The sequence below is a fragment of the Carettochelys insculpta genome, chromosome 6 (genome assembly GCF_033958435.1).
Source record: "Carettochelys insculpta isolate YL-2023 chromosome 6, ASM3395843v1, whole genome shotgun sequence".
NCBI lineage: Eukaryota > Metazoa > Chordata > Testudines > Carettochelyidae > Carettochelys > Carettochelys insculpta.
In genome coordinates this window covers 99,177,700-99,189,440 of record NC_134142.1, presented here as the reverse complement: position 1 = coordinate 99,189,440, position 11,741 = coordinate 99,177,700, and the positions used below count along the sequence as shown (strand labels likewise).

Sequence of the window (11,741 nt, the reverse complement as noted above, 5' to 3'; positions counted from 1 at the left end):
CATCTTCAATTTACATAGTGGTTTTAACCTAAAGAATCTAGAACATTTTTCAAATATTTTAATGAAAGTGTCATTTTACTGACACAGTCTTGTAACAGTTGCTTACACTGGGCCAGATGAGGATTTTCCTTTTATGGTCCATTGATGAGCAGTACTCACACTACTAATAACATTACCTCAGTAGTTCCATAAATTAACTAACTCACTTACAGCATCAGAGGGTAGTGATTTGGCAGAATTTCAGTTGCTTTGAAAAAACAGAGTTACTGTATAATCATATGTGCAGCTAGCATTATGGCTCATAAGTATATTAAGGTCAAATACCTTCCATATTCATATGTGTAACACCTCACTCTTGTTTTATGTAATAACGTGTTTTATTAAAAGAAGCGAGCAGTGAACTAGACTTTTCACAATAAACTGCAGGAGACAGTTACATTTGTGTTAGGATAATACCTATTTTATAGTTCAGTCAGCTCCCACATCTAACCTTCATCAGCAAATACTTAACTGTTTTCCCACATTATTAAACTGTGTTCAAAATCACAAAGAAAGACAATTAAGAAAAGCAGATTCTTCCATGCTATTTGAACCCTCTAGGAGGGACAGTAGTCAGCTGTTGCCCAACTTAAAAAGTTACTTCTACTCTATTAGTTTTGGTTCCAGTCAGGTGAAGAAAACTCTCAAAAGAAAGCTAAGACAGTTATAAACAAACAGCATAGTAAATTGATTGTTACTGATTACAGTAACAAACATGTCAGATGACTGAGAGCCTGCTGATATGATCTTTTATGAACACTCTCTGGACTCTCTTCCATTACGCAAGAGAATTCCTATTACCTCTGCATAGTAACCCACATTGTGCTGAGCATATCTGAAAGCATGAAGGAAAAAAAATAACTAAAATATAACAGGAAGACAAGCTGATAATACATTTAACTTGGAATTATGAGCATCTTAAAAAGGTGAGACAAGTTCTTTTTCCCTTTTCATACTATGCCAGTTAAACTACTAGGAACAGGAAAATCATCAATGCAAAATTTGTACATGTGGTAATACACACAGTTCAACTTATACCTTTTCAACACACAAAGTTAAGAATTTTTAAATACATATTTTCAGGTATTTGTGCACTTTATTTTTACAACAATAAGGCCAGGAGAAGATGGAAGCATTCCCTGTTGGTGTTCAGCAGAATTAAGGACCCTAGTAAATCAAATAGCCCAACCATCAATATTGGGAATTTCAGAGCTGGCAAAAGAGTAACAAATGGGCTGGTGGAGATGGGGGGCAGGGGGAAAAGAAATTGGACAGAAAAGAAGCAGACCTACTGATAACAAGTTGACTAGGAAGGAGAAAGTTAACGGAGAACAGCTTAACTGTATGTAAGGGGATTGATTCTGAGCTCATTTACACAGATTTTACATGGTAAAGGGGTGGGGGAGGCAGTCTAGCATTACACCAGCATGTGCAAGAGCAGACCCTTGTCCTTTAGGCACTCTTTGGTGAACCTACTAAAAGTATTATGACATGCAATCTGATCCCAAAATTGTCTTTTTACTCCAAAACAAGGTATAATCCACTTGGCCTTGGATGTTAAACAGGGGGAAAAGAAAATGGCTCAGTTTATTGAGTTTCAGGCCTTTTAATTTCCTATTAAACAAATCTAATACCCCATCCTCTCCTCCTCCGGGCTAAGGCTCTAGTCAAGTCCTCTCTTTTAGTGAGGTGCCTGTCTCCATCTCCAGCAATAGGTCAGTCCAGACACTCAGGCCACAGACTTCGAAGTCGCCATCCTGAGTCTTCAGCTTTTTCAGAGTAGCTAAGGCAGCCTCTTGGAGTGGAGCAGGTCCTCTCAGGATGCAGCTGAAGCGCTCTCGCAGCTCTTGCCAGGGCAGCTGGTCCTCCCCAGAGTAGCTGCTGGTGGCCCAATGGCCGCGCAGGGGGTCGTAGCACAGGCGACTGCCCCAGTGGGTAAGGAGCTGCAAGTAAGCGGTGCTCAGCTGGGGATATCGAGCAGCAAGTGCGGCCACGCTGGAGCCCGGAAGGAGGCGGCAGAAGGTGGAGAGCCGGCCTGGGTCCCCGAGCAGCCACAAGAGCACTGGCCCAGCCGGCTCCCCATGATGGCCCCAGCTGGGTCCCTCTTCGCCAGAGGTGGCCCCGGCCTGCTCCAGCAACAACGCCGCCAACACCCAGTAGAGCCTGGGCTTAGGAAGCTGCTCCAGGACACCCTCCGGTCCCTGCCCATCTTCGTCCTCCTGCAGCCGGCACAGCAGCAGCTGGGCCTCGGTCCGCAGCTGCGGCCCCAACGCCTCTGGATGCACCGGGGCAGCGTCGGGCTGCTGCAGGAGCCGCGCGGCGGCCTTGCGACGGGCCAAGAGACTGAGGCTGCCGGGCCCCGGGGTTGCCTGGGCGCTGGGCGGCAGCAGCAGCAAGTTCAGCAGGAGGCGGTGGCAGGCGGCTGGCGGCAGCGCCCGGTTACGAAGCAGTGCCAAGCTCAGCAGCTCCGGGCACCGCTCCAGGTGTCCGAAGCCGAGCGGCGGGCCCTGCTGCCCCCGGCGTAGTCGCTGCCTCAGGGCGGCCCGGAGGCGTGGCTCGGCGCGGAAGCGGCCGTGGAGGTGCTGGAAGTAGCGGCCCCACTGCAAGGCTCTGTCCAGAGTTGGCGGGTCCCAGTCCCGGACCTGCCCCGAGCGGGACACTGCCAGGAGCCCCAGCAGCTGATCCACTTGCCACAATAGAGTCTCCATGGCGACGGCTGGCCTGAATGCCGCGCGCTTCCCGCCGCAAGTTTGACCGAGAGGCGCTGCCTCCCGTCTACGTAGTTGCCCAATCGGAACCCGAGTCAGGTGAGCTCTGCACTCCCATTGGCTAGTGATAATGTCAGTCCCATGCCCCTGGACTTTCGTTTTCTCTGGATCATGGAAGTTAGGCTGTCTGGTTGACCAGAGTCCAAGCTAGGTGGAGCGGCTCAGGCAGTATTGCTAGGTAGCGTCCCTGGGGCTAGGCAGCCTGCAGCGTAGACATAGAATACTAGAAGAGGAAGGGCCCGCTGGAAGTCATCCAGTCCCCTGCCATCATGGCAGGGGCAGGCACCGTCTCCCTCATCCCTACAAAACAAAGCAGCAGAAATGTAGCACTTTAAAGACTGGCAAAATGATTTATTCCATGATGAGCTTTCCTGGGACAGTCCCACTTCTTCAGATCAATTTCATTTCCAATACTGACTGGTATTTATCCAACTTGTTCCTAATTTTCTCCAGTGAAGGAGAGTCTATAGCCACCCTAGGCAATTTATTCCAGTGCTTAACCACCCCCACTAAATATTTTCCTAACACCTTAACCTAAACATCCCCTGCTGCAATGTAAGCCCTTTGCTTCTTGTCCTATCACCAGAGCCTCAGGGGAGTATTTTTCTCCCTCCTCTTCCTTGTGGCACTTTTTTCAGTACTTGAAAGCTGTTCTAACCCAATTCTTTTACTCTTCTCTTGTAGGTCATGTTTTCTAGACCTTTATTCGTTATAGTTGCTCTTCTCTGGACCCTCTCCAAATTTTCCACATCTTTCCTGAAAGGTGCCCAGAACTGGACATACTACTCCAAATGAGACCTAACCAGCACAGACATATCCTCCATAGGGATCTTCCGAAATCCCTGCTATTGAGCGACCCCGTTTGTAGTTAGTTAAGTCCCTTAAAGTATGTTGCAGTTACTATGAATGCAACAAATGAAATAAATATAAACAAGGTAGAAAAAGACAATGGTGCAATATGAAATAAGTCCCCACAATTATGCCAGGGTTTAACACTAACTTTGACATATATACATTTTAATCCAGTGCCCCCACCTCCACACTACTCAGACTAAGGGGAGTTGAACTATAAGAAATAAAAATAATTCGATCTCAAGTTGAAATATGCATATTTCAGTCCTCACATCCACAACTGCACAATGACTCCAGCTCTTCAGTGGTTAGGATTTTTTTAAAGTCTGTGTTGCTATAATCCTGTAATTAAATGTAGCTCAGGTTTTAAAAGGAATCTACCTCTTACACATGTAGACAATAAATGTTGAAAATGTGATCAGAATGAACTCTAAAGAGTCAAAAACAAAACGTAATAATCCCCAAATTGTTGTTAAATCATAAAGTTTAACACAATCATGATTTTGGGCAGGTTGATTCATGTTTGAGTATTAGTACTACTAATGTAAGATCTCTTTTTCGCCTATTGCAATAACAGAGAAATGGTGCCCACATGCCCACCACATCTCTCCGGGGTTGTCTGTATCACAATACACACATTTTAAGTGGATTACATGACTATCTGTGATTCAGAAGTGGGAACGCAGAACAGGTTGGTTTCTATTCCTGATTCTGAGAGCAGATTGTGGTCCAATGGATACATTTAGCAAATCCAAATATAGAAAGTCTCAGATTTGGGTAATCTGTGGAGATGAAACCCTCACTCTATTTGTATAAAAACACAAACTTTGGTTTGAAGAACCAGGATTATGAGCATGAAAGCAGAAATCTTAAATCTCTATATGTTGTCTAGTCACTGTTAGTATCAGCTACAGTAGCTCAATTTGGCATGCTCCTTTTGAAAGTCTGGCAGAGAATTGATAGGAAACTTATCACATGCTCATGAAGCCACCTACAACAGTGGTCAAAACTGTCAGAGTTCAAAGCACTGTCTGTCCAAATCCATGCCCCCCACTCATTCATATGGCATATGCTTACTTCCACATTCCTGATGCTGGGTCCAGCTCCTACTCTTATTTTCATTGTCTCTTTATACTGTAAATTCTTAAGTACTAACAGCAATTCCTCTAAAGCTCAAAGGCAGGTACCCATGCTTCTTCATTAGAATAATCAGTCTTATCTTAATTTGGAGCTTCATAGTAGCAGCGATAGCATAGAGCAGTAGTATACAGCTTCTCAGCTTGAGGGCCACATTTCATTTCAGGAAGGTGAATGTTCTGGGACAAGTTTTCTGCCTAGCTCTCCTCCCTTTACACCATTCAGGTGTTATAAAGGGAACGTGAACAACTTGGAAGCTCCCAGTAGGCTTATAGATCACAAGCTCTGACCCCTCCTAGAAGATCCTACCACAAAGGGCTATATAAGTAGCAGAGAGAGGAAGTGGAGCGCATTTTGATTGTCCTTAGTGTTTGGTGTTATGACTGTTGACAATCATCTCTAACATGGTGTGAAGCAAAGAACTGTGGAACCATTAGCATGTGTTAGTTGTTAGCTTCTGTTTTTTCTCCACTTTTCTGTGTTACCTTAGGATGTCCCCTCTTCTGTACAGAATTTTTTGGGGGGAGTACTGGCCCTCTTAGAGCCAGTGAAGCACTTATCCTGTTCTCAGTAAGAACCCCCCCTTCCAGAGCTGTTCTCGAGTCTCCCCTCTCATACAGTGAAAAAATGGAGAACAAATGTTCATTCCTGCCGGCTCCAAATGATTCAGGAAATTACCAGGGAAGTTAATTGGGGTTTAGTGCCCCTAATATCTTCCCCACTTGTGATGCACTGACTTATTTGTGTGAGTAATAGTGAGAGAACTCAAATTCTGGAACAATTTATGAAAGGATGGGGTGGATTTCCCCTCAGTTAGCATCTTTAAAAATCAAAATGTAGATTGTCCTAAAAGCAATGGACTCAAGGGGGATATTTCTGGGTGGAGTTTTATGCCCTGGGTTAGTCAGGATATCAAACTAGAGCATCAGCATGAGTCCCTGAATCTTAAACCCACGAAAGCACTTGTATTTAAAGGATTTACACTACATTTTCTGTTCAGACTCAACTGCATAGTCTCTGCTGAGGGTCACAAGTTCCTAGATTTCCCACAATAACATTGTTATGAATTTGTGGCTAGTAGACTCACTGTTAGCATATACCTTTATGTCTAGGCATGATCCGGAAACCGCTCCTGGGTAAGCACCTTCAGATAGCTGATCTAGTTCCCGTAAGGATCTACTGTTTCTCGTTACTTGGCCTTCTGGCCAACTGTTAGCCAATGGCCGGGTAATGTGCGGTGAGGTACCAACTATGCCCTTGTTACCATCCGAGTCTTTAACTGCGAGAGCACGGAGCTCGTCGCTGCTGGCAGCCGGGCCAGGATGACGGATGCCCCTGGGTCCTAAACAACCCAGTTTTTTACTGCTAGAGCAGGAAGCTCCTGGCACTCTCACTTATGGCCAGGCTGTGGTAACCAAACGGTTAAAGTTATTTTTATTGTGCCGGCTGTGTTGCAGTGCCAAAGAGTCACAACAGTCAGGCTTAGATCTTAACTAGTTACAAGTTTATTAAGCTACAGTTATAAGTGTGCAGTTACGAAAGGCTATTGTCTACTTCTTATATGCTAGCAGAGTACAGGTGTTAATAGGTTACATTACAATCCAGTACAAAGATATCTGTTACCATTTAACAGATAATGATATCTTAATACAACAACATCTAGTTACAGAGCTCTAATTCTTTATCTGTGTATCTCCAAAAAGGAGACCTTAATGTGGGTATATCTTACCCTCCTTGCGTCTCTTGATACCAGCTTAGCCAAGCCGGATCGGTCACTCAATTCCACAGAAAGACGAATACGAGGTTGGGCGCCCCAGTTGCGGACCTCGGGAGGCAACCACCTGACCCGACCAGCGGGTAGTTGGTGGGAATGCACTCAGAGTCAGAGTGCTGCTGGGCCCATCTTTATACCCCTTACGTCACGTATTCTCTTTCTTATCTGTGGTGCCAGATAGTACTGGTCTGTCTTTTGTGACGCCAGTTTTTACAAGGGCAATTCTTACTTAATTTGCACATGTAAGACAGGAGATAAGCAATTTGGGAGTACAGGACATTCTTTTACAAGGGCAGAGATTTCTCTTCTGGGATGGCTGTGTGGGCATCAAATCCATCAATGCCAGCTGGGGTAACTTCCTGAGGCCCGCTTATTGACAGTTAGCCTGCTAGCCCTCTACCTGTGTTTTCTGTTTCTCAGGATCACGATGAGCCAGCACATCTGGGCCTCAGTGAGAGACATCAAAGAGTGTGCTGTTTGACTGCTGTTCAGTGCCCTGTGTGCTCTGAGGCACCTTAGAGGGGAGGCAAAAGCTGGTCTGTAGTGGGGAGATTTTGTCTGGCTACACCAGCTCACATATAGTGTCACTCCTTCTTGAGTAAACTACAGGTAAATGTGCTACAGGAACTAATTAATCTAAACTATGCAATGAGTTACATTAGCAATGTAACCCAACTTGACATAGCTTACATCTACTTGCCAGAGGGTCTGCACTGTACTGGTCAACAGGAAAAACCTTCCCTGTAACAACTCTTTATTATCTCATTTCAGGGGAGTGTTAGAGTCCCTGTCAAAGCAATATGCAGGTGATTTAGCAGGTATTCACTAGATCCACTAAATTGACCCCCAATGGATTGACTGCCACAGTATCAATCCACTCAGTACCAGAAACAAGCCCCAAGGAGCCAATGAAACTGAACTCAGACATAAATCTTTGCTACAACCCAGAAACTGCAGCATTGCTCTCGCACTCTTAGGCAGCAAAACACCATCTAGAGTTCTCTCTCCCTGGAGCCAAGCTGTGTACATATGATTACATCTTCCCCTTTTCCCATATCACCTTTTCTAATAGCTCAGTATGGAAATGCATATGTTCTCATCTAACCTCCCCTGCCCTGCATTTGGAGTACCATCCAGGATAACCTATGGGAAGTAGTTGAGATCTTCTTCTTTGGATGCCTCATAACTCCCCTAGATTTTTTCCTACCTTGACCTTCCTTTAACACTTTCCTCATAACCTCTCTAAACTCTTTTGCTATTAACTTGGATTGAAAAAAAAGATTTGTCCATACATCCCTTTGTATAGACCTTTCTGGTCTACCCAGCTGTGCTTCATCTTCAGTTGTGCCTGGCTTTCCCTTCAGGTGCAACCAAGTACACTCATTGTTATCTCTCCAGTAAACTATATCATTACGCCCACCAGGATTGCTATTAAGGTTAAGGATACTTCATGATTACATAGCATCTTTAATTCAAGATTCAAAAGCATATTACCAGCTAATAAATACTTCAGTCATTACTGAAATGCAGTCATTTCTCAGGTAGAATATATCGGCCATTCAACAGGATCTGGCAACAAATGCAACACAACAGTTTTAGATATTAAGCACTTAATACTGCAACCAGTGGACACTCTAGGTGGAAGTTTAGGTAGTCAGAAAACAGTTATGTGAACTGAACTGTGGACAGAATGCCAATATTAATACAATCTCTCCAGCAATAGGTGTTACAGCCTCTAAAGTGAGCAATTTCACTGACTTTTAGGCTCACATATTTTTGATGAAGAATTTATTTTGGAGGTTTGTATCCACCTCTAAGAAATAAATGAAAGATTTCCCAACAGGAATTTCTCATTGGAAATAATGGAGGGTTACTGTTCTTCGTCTTATTGAACAGCATGTACAGTTATGCAACATAAATGTGCCTGAACATTTCACTTGAAAGAAATCAATAATCACATTTGCAGCACCAGGAAAGTAACAAAAACAGACTGTGAATATATCACCCTACTGGACAAAGTGCTAAGAAATCTGGAATATTCCTGCATGTAAAGGGAAATGGATGGGGTTTCTAACAGGCCTCTGTAGAGCTGATTAAAATATGGAGTTTCCAGCCTGTGCAAAATTCTGGTATTTGAACATTTGATTTTGCCCTAAATTGCGATGAAAAGTCAAAATACTGATATTTTAATTGAAATGAAGCATTTTGACACTCTTGAAATGAAATGTTTTGTTTCACTTTGTTGATCCAGAATGAAAAATCTCTTCTTTCCCCCATTGGGTTTTTCTTGTTCTGCTTCTTTAACTCTGTCTCTGCCTGGGGCGTCACTTGTCTCATGAGACTCCATGATGGCTCAAATGCAGGGAGAGATCATGGTGCGTTATGAGAGATGCAGCCTGTTTGGATTTCACTGATATCAGGTGAGCACAAATCAAGTGAACTATTTTGGGAGGGCAGCAGGTGTGCGTATTGCTATGCTGCTTGCTTCTGGTTCTGTCAGGGAGTGAGGGGAAAGTACAGGGCTTGCATGAATTAATCCTCTTCCCCTTCCCCTCACCAGCCAGGAGTGAGAGGTACGCACACAAGCTGTGCACTTTTCCCTCACTCCCTGGCAGTCAGGGGAACAGGAAGAAGAAGAAGAAGCATCCTGGAATATACAGTTATTGCCCTACCTGCTTTCCTAAAATAGTGCTCTTGGCTCAAATGAACACCCAGAAGAGCCCCAAAAGAAAGAGTAGATGATTAGGCACTCAGCATTCTCTCGCTTGATGGTATAACATGAATTTGAAATCTATATTGTAAAAGCTAAGACAATTGCATTTTAAGAAATACCTGAAATTTTATTGTAGATGTGCAGGCTCCTCAAGCAAGGTTAGATGCAAAGACAATACTTATATATCATCAATCATGTTAATTTCATGAGAGGATGCTGACAGTCAAGGCAACAAATAGGTGTCTCTGCATGTTAGTCGGTATCCATATATGAACTTTAGTTTACAACAGGCTGATTTGATACATTTTTTCTCAACATCATGGGAAATCTATGGGATTTGGGGCTCATAACTTAGTTAATTTTCTAATGAAAAGGGGTGACGGATGTCCCCAAGCCAACTCTCTTTCCTGGTTGCCATATCTCATCACAACCTGTGAAAAAACCTCACAACCAAACCCGAAAGCAGATACTGTTTTTTTTTTGTTTGCATAGCTGTTCTGTTAGGCACTTGTAACCTGAACTGTCTCCTAACTTCCAAACTCTTCTTTTGCATTGGTAGCACATGCCGCTAACTTGCCCCATGTTTCTAACCAAAAATCTTGCACTTTCCCTCACTGTCAACCTTGACTCACAGCATGCAAACCTCCATTTCGCACAACTCTTGCCCAAACAGAGCTATTGATTCCAGTTGCCAAATTCTCCCCCATGTTTGTAATAAGCTATTGTTATTTATTCAATTGTGTTGCAGAAGCCACTAGAAGTCTGCGAAGGATGGGGCCCTGTTTATGTTAGGCAATGAACATACATACAGAATGAGAAGACAGAACCTGACCCAAAGAGCTTGTAGTCCAAGGCTGAGAATCACAGATACAGACAGATGAGAGGTGCACAAGGTAACACTGAGACAAGTTATGATATGTGTAATAAACAGTGACATAAAAGACACCCAGTTTAATCATTTCAGAGGCTGGCTGCCCAAGCAGTTTTTTTGAGGCCTTCTGCTATAAGTCTTAAGCCTACTGATGATCCAGGTTTCTTGGTGTGATCCAGTAATCAAATGTAGTGGAGCAGATTGAGAATTATCTTTGGGTGAAGAAGAGCATAAGCTGTTTCCTGTCAAACCGGCTGCTATTTCATGTATACATTTTTTTCCTGGGAAAGTTTTTAAGCCTTGGAAAGCTTCTTTCTACTGTGTGACAGCTTCAATAATTGTGAGCAGTTTAGATATGGTTACATCTTTCATCCTAGGTAAAACATACAGGCACGCTAGCTTGTACAGGGAGAATAAGGAGCCACAAGGATATTCCAAAGAAAATTGTCCAGATGTTATATACAGTATGAGGATTGTTTGTTCGTGAAAGTGTGGTCTTAGCATTAGTCAACCATTTCAAAGAGCTTAGTCATCTCACTGCCCCAACTTAAAAACACTTTTCACTGTAATATCCTTATCTGTACTGCCTAGCACTACAATAAAGTGTCAGATTCACAGATGGTGTAGATGTGCATAAATTCACTGACTTAACTGGAGGGATGTCTATTTTCACCTTTTGTAAATATGGTCTTAAATCTGTGTTTTTTTAAGTAATATCATATGGTTTAATATATACTCCCTTTTATCGCGGAGGGCAATGCTGTCAAGCAATGTGTGTGCACTTGGGGAAACTGAGGCACGACACAAATTTTAAATTTTTCTTGATTTTTTGCCCCCGAGACACCTAACCACACCCTTAGAGAAGCTAGTAGAGTGTCTCACTGGATTTTACCCCGCAACCCAGCGTGGTGTACACAGTGGTTGCTCACAATGGGGTTTACAGGGTTGTGGTAGGATCCGCAGAAAAATGGTGCTGAACACTGTCTGTCCTGAAAGAATGAATGAGTCCCTTTAAAGGTGTAACCACAAGAGGAATTTATTAAGGACAGAGGAATTACACACGAGGATAAACCTAAATTGACAGATTATAGGTTTTCCCTTTCCTCTACTAGTTTTTTAGCACAGAGTTTGTCTATTTATGACACCAGCCCTTGAATTATGTAAAGCTGCAATGAGCAGCACCCTCAAAATGTCCCACTACTTACAGCGAATCCCAGGAATTCCATGATGTCTTCGCTGAGTGCTGTAAGGGGAAAGTAGTTAAAGCACAATATTACACAATCCTCTTTTATAGAGGTGCCAGTTAACGGCAAAGGATAAGAAGTAACCTGCTGCAGGGAGTTATTCCCTCACAGGCAGGGAGGAGAGCCACGAGGATCTCAACCCTAATTCCAGAATCACCTCTTACGATGATCCGGGCGCTCAACCTCCCTCTCGAACAGGGGGGAGCAGATGGAATGGGACTGCCTCCTACGACAGTTCCCGAGGTTTGGGGTCGCCTCTTACGACGACTCCCTTAAGGATCGTCTCTTACGACGATTCCTGAGGTTTGGGATCACCTCTTACGATGACTCCCTAGATTGGACT

At 43.7% G+C, this 11,741-nt stretch overlaps 1 protein-coding gene across 1 annotated transcript; it reads right to left on the bottom strand.

Annotated features, from left to right (window-relative positions):
* Positions 1-238: 238 nt before the first annotated feature.
* Positions 239-2,747, bottom strand: FANCF (FA complementation group F). The gene has a single exon (XM_074999013.1). The coding sequence runs from the start codon at positions 2,745-2,747 to the stop codon at positions 1,707-1,709; it is 1,041 nt and encodes a 346-aa protein (XP_074855114.1). The 3' UTR covers positions 239-1,706.
* Positions 2,748-11,741: the final 8,994 nt, after the last annotated feature.